Source organism: Poromitra crassiceps, assembly GCF_964638095.1.
Source record: "Poromitra crassiceps genome assembly, chromosome: 2".
NCBI classification, from domain to species: Eukaryota; Metazoa; Chordata; class Actinopteri; order Beryciformes; family Melamphaidae; genus Poromitra; species Poromitra crassiceps.
In genome coordinates, this window is record NC_139624.1 from 86,503,510 (window position 1) to 86,517,411 (window position 13,902).

Sequence of the window (13,902 nt, forward strand, 5' to 3'; positions counted from 1 at the left end):
ATGGAGTGTGGGACTAGTTAACTGCAGCTAGGCTAGTACAAGACTGATCCTCACACCCACATAGAGTGTGGGGCTAGTTAACTGCAGCTAGGCTAGTACAAGACTGGACTGATCCTCACACCCACATGGAGTGTGGGGCTAGTTAACTGCAGCTAGGCTAGTACAAGACTGATCCTCACACCCACATGGAGTGTGGGGCTAGTTAACTGCAGCTAGGCTAGTACAAGACTGGACTGATCCTCACACCCACATGGAGTGTGGGGCTAGTTAACTGCAGCTAGGCTAGTACAAGACTGATCCTCACACCCACATGGAGTGTGGGGCTAGTTAACTGCAGCTAGGCTAGTACAAGACTGGACTGATCCTCACACCCACATGGAGTGTGGGGCTAGTTAACTGCAGCTAGGCTAGTACAAGACTGGACTGATCCTCACACCCACATGGAGTGTGGGGCTAGTTAACTGCAGCTAGGCTAGTACAAGACTGGACTGATCCTCACACCCACATGGAGTGTGGGGCTAGTTAACTGCAGCTAGGCTAGTACAAGACTGATCCTCACACCCACATGGAGTGTGGGGCTAGTTAACTGCAGCTAGGCTAGTACAAGACTGGACTGATCCTCACACCCTCATGGAGTGTGGGGCTAGTTAACTGCAGCTAGGCTAGTACAAGACTGATCCTCACACCCACATGGAGTGTGGGGCTAGTTAACTGCAGCTAGGCTAGTACAAGACTGGACTGATCCTCACACCCACATGGAGTGTGGGGCTAGTTAACTGCAGCTAGGCTAGTACAAGACTGGAATGATCCTCACACCCACATGGAGTGTGGGGCTAGTTAACTGCAGCTAGGCTAGTAAAAGACTGGACTGATCCTCACACCCACATGGAGTGTGGGGCTAGTTAACTGCAGCTAGGCTAGTAAAAGACTGGACTGATCCTCACACCCACATGGAGTGTGGGGCTAGTTAACTGCAGCTAGGCTAGTACAAGACTGGAGACACTTCCAAGAAACGCATTGCATGTGGGGACCGGAGAGAAAAATAGCTGCTTCATAACACAGTACCATAATATGAATTCACATACAGGCAGTCAGCAACATAAATCAACCTTCAATTCCACCCAATAGCACAATAACCACAGATGGCCTAGGGACAGTCCAAAAGCTTTCTCCTAGCTCACAATCTGAAACTGCCCTTGATATAGTGCATTGACTGTGTTCACCTCTGAAGTGCAATGGTGGACAAGTGAGAGAGAGAGAGAGAGAGAGAGGACACTGGGGAAGGTGCAGGGCTGTTGGGCGGGAAAGAGAGAGAGAGAGTGAGAGCGAGAGAGAGAATCAGCGACAAGGGAGACAGACAGAGAGCGAGTTAGCAGAGGTGCAGGAGCTTCCTAGCACCCGCCATCAATCGTTAGCAGGTCAGCGGGCGGTGGCAGAGATGGGCCCGCGGCTCATCCCTCTGCTAACTGTCAGGGGGCGTGTGGGACAAGGGCCAAGGGTGTAAGTGAGGGAGGGGGGCAGGGGCCTAAAGACACGCCAGACGCCCGGGGACCTTATTAGTGTATCCTTCAACCAGCCGGCCACAGCGCCGCGGCCGTGTCGAAGACAGAAAGCAGAGGAGAGGGACACTCCCCTGTAAAGCCGCAGAATAAACTTCTAAAGACTCTTAATAAGACTTCTTAATAAAAAAAAAGCAACGACACAGTGCATGGGAAATGATGGGCATCACGTCGTATCGTTCAAACTGAGTGAGGGAAATTTGACAAGGAAAAAAAACATTGCAATAAAAATCATACTTGGCGTTTTGAAAGTAAACTGAAACTCTTTGAAATGAGCCAATCAGCTGCTCCCATGGCCGATTCACCAGCTATGAGTCAGAAAACAGAAGAATTTAAATTGAGGAAGTAGCTTCAGTACTTTTGATCTTTGCCAAGCTTTATTTGCCATCCTACAGTGACGACAGCTTGTTGTGATTACAACAAGGTGTCACACTGATAAGTCTTCAAAGAAGAAATGACTGTCACCTGGGTTTCGTCAAGCCAAAGGTTATGTCCAAGTACAGCAAGTAGCCTATCAGCATAATAGACTGGCCTACTTAAAGTGATGTAAATGAACAGGATTTGTAGTAAATCTGTGGAGTCAGATTCATATTGGGAAGTTTGATGCAGGATATCTCGCTTTAAAATTAACAGCAGGAACAGGAAATCTGGTCCAGAACCAGTCCGTCTCAGAACTGATTACTGATCAGTTTGGAGAAACGGTGTCAAGAGAAGGGGGGGGGGGGGGGGGTCCGAACAGCTCGCTTTTTCTTTTTTGAATTCCCAGCTCAAACTAATATGTTGCCGTGGTAACGGACATTGTAACAGGCAGCTTTAGGGAGACATTGTGACCTTAAGGGAAGGTATGTAAACACCACTTTATATTCTCCGGCTGGCCCTGCCTCAGAGAAGGCCTGGGAAAAATGTCTGCATGTGCAGGAGATTTGAAATAAATATCCAGGCCCCCATTGTGGAGCTCCAACAAAGACGAGTATCTTAGTAACACCACGCGGGTTTGCTCTCCTCTCCTCTCAACCCCCCCCCCTCCCGACCTCCACAATAAACACACTTCTCATCATCGGCGGGTTAGGCCTTAGGATGAGATTGATGAGGAGTTTCTTTAACTACCAGATGAAACCTGTTGGCCCTTTGCTGGGTCAGTCAGGGGGTCAGACTCGTTCTAACTCGTTTCAGGATCAAACACATTTCAATACTGTGGGTAAGACTAAAAGACTATTTACTGCAAAGCATTCTTGCAATTAAACACACTTTCCAGTATTTACACTGTGCCTTTACCGAAAGCTTACTCGAATCAAAAATGTCTAGGATAAACCTAAAATCATTAGGACTAGCTGGAAATGTTAATTGGTTTTCACAATTATGATCATATTAGATCGATTTAGAATAACTGTCGGTGAAACCGAATGCATGTTTCTGAGCTACAGAAGAAACTTCACAGATCTGGGGGTTAGGGTTAAAAACAACAACTAGAAAATATAACAGAAAGTTGTCATCTTCAAAACTTTTACAGCCTCACATTCATCAAATTATGCTGCTAGAATATGTTCTTGGGTAAATACAGCTTCAAGATATATCACACTCTTCAAGTATAATTACTGTGGCAGATTTAATTTCCGTGACACAAATACAAGGCTGAGGAGAGGGATTTGTGGATGTGTGATTCGGGGCTGATGCTACCGCCATTGGCGGGACAAAATGACACGCCATTGCGTTGTTGTGACTTTGAAACAACACAGGAGGTGAAGCGTAAGAACGCTGCAGCCATCACAGCTTCAAAGAGCCAGCAGCATCTTCACATCCAGCCTGTGTCAGAGCAGGATGACATGGATGGCTCTCATCATGATGCCATCTACTGGTGATGTGTGGACGCCACGCCCCCTATCAAGTCCCAACTATCCTTCCCTTAACACTGGTCCCTACACTGTGATGCACACGTCACAAGTACCTGCAGACTTCCGGGGATGCGTGCGCCACAACTCTTGCAAAAAAAGCTAAAAAACAGCGTAATTGTGGGATAATTGAAAAATCTGCATCATCAATACCTGCCTCTGCCTCTGCCCATGTGCAGTTACATTAATTGGCCAACTCCTTGAAGAGAAAAATGGATGCAGACAGACAGGACAGAATTTTCCTCGTTGTATAATAGGATATAATACAATGAGAGCTAAAGAACAGAGGTACTGGACAGTTTGAATTACCTCAATGCTCTGAATTATACGCCAACAACACACAACACTTACTGCCATTATTATTAATATAGTTGTGACATGCAGTAGCAGCAGCAATGCAGCAACTCTAAAAAAAGGCATTATAAAACGGCCCTCCTCTAATATACAAGTAATTATTTGAAGGTGCAAATTGAATGGCTCAAATACACCAAAGACAAATGGCTTTCTAAAACACTTACTTAACTATAGGATGACATTTAAAAGTGCAAACTTTCTCAGCTGCCTCAGTTGATGCAGCTCTTCTGCAAAGATTTGAGAGCACAGCAGTAAGTGAGAGACATTTTACGCCAGCAAATAAAGCTAGATCATAACATCTGACATCAAGACCCTAAGTCACTCCGATACATCCACAATTTGGACAATTTGTTAAACTATTAATCACTCAGGCAACAGAGCCTCTGAAGAGCTGAACTGTTAACATTCACACACACAAAAAACATCCACATTTCAATCTTTATTCTGGTGGCGTCTTTTAGTACATCGTCAAAAGTAAACACAGCCACATGAAAAGGCTGACTTGCACCGTTACCAGTTAAATTCATCATTCGCTTCATTTCCGCAGTCAAAAGGAGCTCGCAGTGCCATAACAGCCTGGGATGATCAAATGGCTCATAAAACCCCACGACATCACGGTCTAATACTCTTATTGGGAAAAGTATAATATCACATTATAAAAACTGAAATCCATTGTTTGCTGTTGGCCCCATGATCGACTCTGCACGACACCTGTTTTTTTTTTAGGTGAAATTAGAGTGAATCAGAAACACTTTATTTGCCAAATGCATCACAAGGACACACAGGAATTCATTCTGGCATAACAACAGCACACCTCCACCCCTTCCTTTGCAAAATAGAGCAGGAAGTGCAGCTCAACATTGAACAGTGCTTCCTCTTAACACATTTATGGATGATCAGTAGCAAGAAACAGTCCCGTTGAAATGAAAAAGAACAAAAAGCATAATGTGACAGAGGCCCTCGTCCCACTTCATAGCGATCGGGGTCTGCCCTCGACTGAAGAAATCCAACCCAAACAAATTAGTGGGCTGGGGAAATAAAGAACTGGCTGTAAACTACAGTACAGACTAATTTTTATGTGCTTTTGCCAGGAGGGACATAAACCAGAGAGGTTTCAAACTGTGACACAGGATAGAGGTGTATTAAAAGTAAATCTTTCCCCCTCCATTTTGCGCGGCTCTATTGTGCTGTCATGTTGTTGCGACTTTATGGACCTTCGGAACACGGGCCCCCAGCCTCTTTTTGGGGGTAATCAATTAAACGAGGAAGTTCGCTGAGCCTTACAACTCGATTATTAGCCTGTCCTTTTGAAGTTTTATTTTAGGGGGCTGGGGAGGGGGTGGCGGGGCATCAGGCCTTAAATCAGTGGGGCCGATGCAGCAGTGTTGAAGCGTTTGCAGCCTATGGCCTTATTGGAAGGGTTTGTCAGGATGTGGCGCTGGGCGAAGACCAGATTCAGACTTTCATGGTTAATGAGCTTTCTGCGGTGGCAGTTACGGTCAGTGGCCTGAGTCAGGGAGAGGGCAAAGACTAGGCACCTGCTGCTGCTTTTGGATGTTTGAGAGGCAACATCTCACACAGAGAGACAGGCAGGCCCAATACATGCATCCACAAACAGAGAGGAGAAATAAACAGGACTCCATGTTTCAATGTTCCATAGGTTTCCAGGCCTCAGTTTTTAGATCGAGCAAATGTATGGATCATTCCTTGTTTCTCACCTTTGCCGAAAGAAAGGCTGATAAAATCATAAAAAAATCTTAGGGTCAAGCAATTTGCCATCAGGTAGGAGAAATAAACAGGACTCAGGAGCAATTTGCCATCTGGTAGTGTATCCAGACTACCTGTGCTTGGCCAATTTCCTCCTGCTGCCCCGGTCGCTGCTCCACCCTCTGCCGATCTATGGAGAGCCGTAGACTAGCGCCATGCTTCCTCCGACACATGCGCAGTTGCCAGCCGCTTCTTTTCACCTGACAGCGGGGAGCTTCACCGGCAGGATGTAGCACGTGAGAGGATCACGATATTCCCACCAGTTCCCTTCCACCCCGACCAGGCGCCCCGACCGACAAGAGGAGGCGCTAGTGCAACGACCAGGACACATAACCCTAATGCGGCTTCCCACCCACAGACACAGCCAATCGTGCCAGTATGGATGCGCGACCAAGCCAGAGGTAACAGGGGGACGCAAACCTGCAACCCTCGTAGTAGGCAGGGAATCTACCGCTACCCCACCCCGGACGCCCAACACTTCAATCAATCTTTGACACATGTTTTTTCCCCCTCAGATTGTAAAAGCCAGGGAAATTGTCAAATTAATTTTCCACACTTTTTTGCCTGGTTACTGAGGTGGCACTGAGCATCCTGACCAAGCACAAAGGCAATGACAAAAGGATAAATAATAATATATAAAGACAAATACAACAGCTGAGAAATAGCAAGCAAAAAAAACATTCCAGGCAGCAGGGCAACACAAAGTATTTAAAAATTGAGGACCGGTACCTTTTTTGATCCAGCGAATCCCTCAGACTCCAAGAAGAAATAGGCGAAAGGCATCAGGACAAAGAGGCAGAGGTTGGAGAACAGTGACACCAGGTTCCACAGCCCTGCAGAAGCCATGCACATGAGAGTGTACACATATACATGTACACAAAATATACACACATACAACCAACATTTACTCATCAAAAGTCCATATGTAAACAGACGTTGTTGGCATTGTTTTGGCAGAGTGGTGAGAACTTAAGTCAAGGCTCTAAAAAACAATATTTTCAGGATTTAAGAAGTTTCACTTGAATATCATAGTGGTTGTGATAGCAGGTGGCAACATAGCCCTTTATCTGGCCAGCGTCATCCTGGCAAGTCTAAGCCATGGACTCTGATGCCCCCTGGTGGCTGTAAGCAGTGGAACACCAGAGTATCAGTCAACACCAATCCTGTGAGTGTACACATGCTCGACTGTGACAGTGCCACTAGATGTTATCTGATGTGTTTGTGATGAATTATCAAGCAACATTGTACAGACCTCCAGATCCTACATCGCTGTGGATTATAATCAAGGAAAGTAACAGATGTTTTTTCAAACTGTGGCAGACCATTTTCAAAATTCACCTGTCACTTTCACTTCTTCACCAGCCAATTTGATGTTTTGAATCAAACCTCTAAATGTTTTAAAAAATAATTTATTTTTAAAAACACTAGACTAAAAACAATATAAAACAAGACGTTTCTGTGTTCATCCAAACACCATCATCAGTTGTAAATACAGCAGGAAGTAACTCTCCTGGTGGAGAGTTACTTCCACCAGGTGCTTGTTACCAGGCAAAGTAGCTGATAGTCACAGCAAACTTACCAGTCACAGCCCAAATTTAGTACCATGTGGCTGGTGGTAGTTTCCCACCCTGGTTATGAACAAATTAGGTAGGGTCCTCCTGCTATTTCTAATTCATGTGGGATTCTTTCACCTAGTCAAGAAGAATATGACATAGCTAAGAAGTTTTAGAAGGAGAGGTTTTTAGAAGGATATCTTGAAACCAATCTTTGGCATTGGTTCAGTCCATTGCATTTAGGACAACATGTTAATCAAGTCAAGTCAAGTTTATTTGTATAGCCCTAATTCACAAGCATGTCTCAGAGGGCTTCACAGAAAATATGTCTAGCTAAATCTAGCTGACACAACAGTAGCAATTACAGTAGTAACAATAACAGATTGAACAATAATATGATAGAGAATCAACACATCTACTGATTGTTATGTTACTGTATAACATTGAGTGTAATCTTTGTTCATCTAAATGTGGATTTACTTCCTTTGAATAACAAAAATAATTCACATTCAAAAGACAATACGCAAAACAAACAAAACAAAAGTAAATAAGATAAATAAATAAATGAACTGTGTGAGCTACTGACCATGAATGAGGGAGCCATTGAGCCACTGAATGTAATAGTTTTTGGGGAAGGAGAGGAGGATCTCGTTACTAATGATGGAGAAGGGCAGAAGGAAGACAGCACCACCCGACACTGCCAGGGTGAAGGTGCACAGGTACAATCTGCAAATGGAAACACACGCACGCACGCGAGCACACGCGCAAGCACACGCACACACACACACACACACACACAGAGGCAATTAAGTCATGCCTGGGGGGGATTCTAACAAATACATGTATAGAACAAGAGCGTCAGTATTTAATAAGGGCTATAGTTTTCTGTGAAAATGTTTTTGTTACGGAAGACTTTATCTATCCACTGTTAATTCTACTCAAGAGTCTCACTACACGTCGGTAATGGCACAAATGCATAAACTTTGTAAAATCGGATTATATTTTACAAGCACTTACCGTACTTGGTTATTTGAGGATTAGTTTGGATTACATGTCATATTAATGTAGATTCATTCGGCGTACAGTGTGACAGGAATTAATAAGCAAAACTAAAGGGGGAATTAATTTATTTGGTGTCATCGACCACTCAAAGACTAGTGCCATGTAGCATATGGTAATTTCACTGTCGACGGGCTGATTGTCAATCTCCCCCCTCTTACAGCCTTCCACTCTTCATTTGATCTACCCCCGCCCCAGTCCGACCACCCGGTCATGGATTGTCTGTGCATCTGGTGGCTGCCGTGTGTTGAGATTCGGAGGCAATGGGTTTCCAGATTAGACCCAGAGGGGTGCACCATCTGCTCAGTGGTCCTCAGTGAGATGGCACAAAGTCCCCACATCACTGAGGAAAGTAATTCATGTGAAATGCTTTCCATTGCTTGGCTAGGCGCTTAAGTATCATTCTCCTCAGCTGGACCTAAACATTTCAGTGTGCAGGCAGGATGCATGTGGTATGGTTCCCCCCCACACAATTTTTCTCCCATTTTCTCTGCAATTGTACTTGGCCAATTCCCCCTGCTGTCCTGCTCATTGCTCCACCCCCTCTGCCAATCTGGGGAGAGCCGTAGACTAGCACATGCTTCCTCTGATACATGTGCAGTCGCCATCCGCTTTTCACCGGACAGCGAGGCGTTTTTTCACCGGCAGGAGGACACAACGCGTGGCAGGATCACGCTATTCCCCCGGTTCCCCTCCCAAGCGAATAGGCACCCCAACCGACCAGAGGAGGCACTAGTGCAGCGGCCAGGACTCATACCCCACCACAGACACAACCAAGTGTGTCTGTAGGAACATCTGACCAAGATGTAAGTACTGCTGCCGGTAATTGAACCCGGGTCTCTACACTACGTTGACGCCCCCCACCTGTATGTGATGCTTAAAGGCCCATTATGTAAAGGTTTTTGCCCACTAGATATCATGTCACGCTGAAGCTCTAACGTCAAAACATGAACACAAACGTCTATAAAACACATACGTAGGCATAGCTTCCCATGCCACCATAAACACTCGTATTGCTCTGATATAGCGTCTGCCATCTACACTTTGCAACCCCAGACACTCGTCGTCTGCCATCGAGACATGCAGAGCAAGTGACACAGCCGACATACCGCACTGTAAACAAAGACCAGGAAACACACAGTCCCAAACCGCGATACAAACAGAGACCACTCACCTTGTGCCAGCATCCCGCATTCATCCAGCATCTCCAGAGCAAAAGCTTCACCCCACCACCTCCCCAGATCACCACCAATGTCATGACTCCTGTTGGAAACAAATCCCCTTAGGGGGGATTTCCTATCTCATACAGCACTGACGCCCCCTCTCTCATAGCAAGAGGAGCGTCACATCATGGAGTCATACGCCTAACCTTATTTTCACAGCCATGGCCACTTTATTTTCATTCTGATGAAGATCCTTGTGAGAAATGTGAGTAAACTGACCGGGAGCTTGACACTTCAGTGTTGCGGACTTTATTTCTTCCTTCCGCTTTATTTTCCCAATCACAGTCACCGCTTGATCCAGCATATGCTGTCAAGCCTTGCTGGGTCACTCTCTGTCCATTTATAAATGCGGGGAAGAGCTAAATCCACAGAAACCAAGCAGGAGCCTCGGACCGACGCTGCAGCAGGTTTGAATCAACAAAGCCTGTTTTCACAACACAGAGAGGGGGCATGGCTTCTTTCACCGCTCTGAATATTAGAACTCGCCTGTCTCGCTAGATAATATACTGTATAATAGTCTTTTGCGGGCATCTAGTCGTGCTGAATATCGCATTTAGTGCCTTTAATACAAAACTGAGCAATGTACAGTACACGTGCGATACACGCCACAGTTTCTAAGTTACACTGTGCTTCAAAGGAGAACTAATTGAAATCGGCTTCACTTACGATATTCTATTGACGACAGCATCTTCATCTTCCTGATCATCTAGAAAGGAAATCAAATCAATCACAAATCAATCACAATCAATCACAGGACATATAAAATAGGTCCCCTTTCCAAGTCCACATTTAATACTTAAAATTATATTTATGGCTGTATTCAGGGAAATGCAGCATTGGACAATTTCAAAAGTGTAAAACAAAATGCATATTTTAATACAGATTATAACAGATTAGAGCATTATCTAAAAAAAAATGCATTTTATTTATTTATTTACAGAAAATGTTTTTAAGAAAGTAAATGCTATCCTGAATAGAGCAGTTTTTTGACAGTAGGGTAAAAGTTGGATTGCTAATGCATGCAGTGGCACTCTTCCTCTCGACTGTAGTGAGAGGATTAGGGTACCGAGCCACCAGGGTGCAAGGACAAGAGCAGCCTAGATCTGCAGTGGAGTGTACAACACTCCAGAGAGGACTTCTGCTGCAAAATGGTCTAGTTTTAAAATTAGATTAGGGAAGCCTAGATGACCTGGACGTACTATATTTGTCCAGGGGAAATGGGATACAGTTCATAATATCTGACTGGGCCTCTTTGTTTTCCTTGTAGGTTTCTTTTTTATATATATAATATATATAATTCAGTCAGGTTTTGACTTGCAGTAGCATTTGCCTAATGCAGCATACAAGCTGTGAAGAGACATTACAGACAAAAAATGAAATGTACAATTTTCCTTGACCTCTATGCATCTCAGACTATCCGAGTGAGTGTCTCTCTACTTGCATTTGTGATGATCAGACCAACAAGCCTGTGAAGCAGGTTGTGTCAACACTAGCCTATTTATTGTGGTCAATTGTGTATGTAAATATATGTTTCCAGCCACTGCCCAAAAAACTATTTAAGGCGGAGACCGTTTACGCTGATATAGAGCTGACTATATGAGCAGATTGTTCTTACACACCATAGTGAAGGGTGTGGTTTCTCACACACACACACGACACACCTAAAGCCGACTTGGGCAGTTGGCCATACTGTCCTTTCTGTTTGGACACAATGAAGGACTCTGTGTGAGAGCAAACACGGCGTGAACAACAGACAGACAGATTTCCACAAGGTTTGCTGTGAAAATATGAAAACATTTCACCTAAATGTGACAGAGCAGAGGCTTTGAGAAAAGTGACAGTTGATTTCTGTTTTCACGGGATGAGGGTTCAATTCCAATCCCAATTTTTCAAAAACACTTACCACTTTTCCTCTTGTATCTGGTTATGATGCAGTATGACACGATGTAGAGTACTGCAAACAGTAGGAAGCAAATCTGAAAGGACAAGCAACATAGGAATCTTTCAAAAGAAAATGTAGTTCATCACTTCAGATGATTCAGCACATTCTAAGCCTTTGTGTTCTTCTCATCTATCTGTCACATCCTAAAGGCTATGGGTTTGTTATGCAATCAACATTTGATAGGGACAGGGCCAGGCTAGCCAGGTTCAATTCCAAAGGCTGTAAGATTTCAACGTAATCCACACTCAGTTATGCATAGTGACGATGATGTACATGTAGAGCAGATGATGTTGGAACTGATGGGTCTTCAGTCAAAATCAGTCAGGTCTGCTGCCTTGATCAAGTTACAAAATCAGCCTACTTATGAGTAATTATTACTCAATATTAATACGAGTATTATTCATCTTTCAACAATACTGTAATTATCTGCCACCAAGGTAACAATTCTGCTGATATTTAATATCAGGCTTCATTGACTAACAAAGATATAGGATAACACTTCTCAGTTTAGAAAAGTGTTTTCCTCTAAAGAAAAGTCATGGAAGATATTATGAATGATGACTATGTGTTACTAGTTTGTAATGGAATTTCTACAGCAAAACATTAACAACATGCGCCATTAACACACTTTTACAGTGTGTATATATTGTAAAAACTACATAGGCCTACATCTACTGCAAGGCAGGCAGAGTGGAGCACAGAATGCAGCAAATTAACCATAGCACAAGAGATTAGATTAATGTTCACTGACCAAACATTACTGTACAAATTTAATCTGTAGTTCTTAGTAGTACTTGCCCAAGAAATAAGCCTTCTCCATTTAACAATTGACTGATTTGTAAGTGGACTTTAGGCTTGTTATGTGCAGAATAAGCAAGTTTAAATAGGTGACTTGACTACTGACTACTTGTGGGGTCTCAAAATCATTTAAACCTCATATCACTTCACATGAATCGGCAACTGGACCTCTGTGAAGGTCAGCACGACCCATTTAGGTCCATTTGATTTATGAACTTTAAAGTAAGCAAGTCATCGATCATTGTTTTCCAAACTCTGATGAGGCTAATTAGGCCAAGGCTACATGCACAGTTGTCCAAAAATAACCATTGCATGGAATTTATTAGGTAACATCTCCACAGAAGTTGGACGGACAAGCAGAAATATCGGATTCCACATTCCCCCCTTCTACTTTGACAGTGACCAGGACATAACTCATGTTAGAAGCTCTGACTTCAGCAGCACTCTACACCATCTCAACATTACACACAACTCTCAGCCTGGCTGTGATGATGAGATGACTCAGACACATTTCAGACAATCTGCAACTAAGCATGTGGCATGGAGAAAAAATAAATGCTAAAGTAAACCTCCTCAGACAATTTGACAGGTAAAATAGACTGATCAAGCAAACACACAGACAGTTTGACTCATCGTGCACCAGCAGTCCTCCAAAATGAAGAAAGCACAAGTCTTTACAAGCTATAAAACTGAACACAAAGGTGGCTCAAGCATTAGTATGTCCAGAAAAAAAGAACCCAGAATCAGGTGGACGGTGCTGATAGACTGGCAGACACACAAAGACCCTACTGTCAGAGGAGAGATAACGCCACAATAAGAGCAGGTTGGCCCAATTTTCATCATAACAGTCATTTCTCAATTTCTCTCTTATGGTGAAAGTGTTTTGTTGGATGAGCCAAATGTACACTATTTGCACTCTCAATAAATTAGTTCTAACAGTATTTCACACATTTCTGATATTATGAAGTATGAACTCACACTGGGGGTAAGAGACAGTAATAGTTTCTTCTGACAGAGTCTGTCCAGGTTTAATGTTAGTTACGGTACTTCATCCTTGCCAGTTGATATAGTAATACTACTAGTGCTCTTTAAGCAATGCAATGCTGCTAACAATGGGGCCATATTATGGGGAGAAAAAACAAGGTTTCAAAAACTTTAAGTGACTAGAGAGAGAGGGGGTAATCTAATCTTATCACAGAGTCACGTTTACAAGTAACTTGTAAACCTTATTCTAGAGCAGGGGTGTCAAACATGCGGCCCGGGGGGGGGCAGATCCGGAGATAACCCTACGTGTTGTAGCGTTGTATCTGTAATTCTTTACACTAAAAGAAACAGGAAAATTAGGAGGTTTTGTCATTTATAGGTTATTATTGCTTTTCATTGTCTGGCCCACTTGACATCAAATTGGGTCGCATGGACTAAAATGAATTTGACACCCCTGTTCTAGAGTAACCTTGGCTGGAAATAAGTAACTACTACATGACAACAACACATCAACAAGACGTAACATTCAACGTCTGTTATCCATGCACAAGCTGCCAAAGACATGAAAGTTAAATGACACAGCAACTTTAGGATCATGTTTAGTCAAGCATGGGGGGTCTTGTCCTGGCAAAGAATGTTGACATGGGAATGAGATACTGAGTGCCGGGTATGGATAGACACTTCAGACAAAATGTGCAAGCCAAACCAGAGATGCTGAGGTTGCTTGCGAGCAAAACATTTGATAGGTTTCTATATGTTGAAATTAATTCTTCA

At 43.6% G+C, this 13,902-nt stretch overlaps 1 protein-coding gene across 1 annotated transcript in view; it reads right to left on the reverse strand.

The window, feature by feature from the left end:
• lmbr1 (limb development membrane protein 1) overlaps positions 1-13,902 on the reverse strand; it is a 51,196-nt gene that overhangs the window by 36,637 nt on the left and 657 nt on the right. Inside the window, exons 2-5 of the mRNA XM_083655772.1 lie at positions 11,308-11,380; positions 10,071-10,110; positions 7,709-7,848; positions 6,299-6,402 (exon numbers count right to left, since the gene is read on the reverse strand). Coding sequence (XP_083511898.1) covers positions 6,299-6,402; positions 7,709-7,848; positions 10,071-10,110; positions 11,308-11,380 — 357 coding nt within the window. The remainder of the gene's footprint in view (positions 1-6,298; positions 6,403-7,708; positions 7,849-10,070; positions 10,111-11,307; positions 11,381-13,902) is intronic.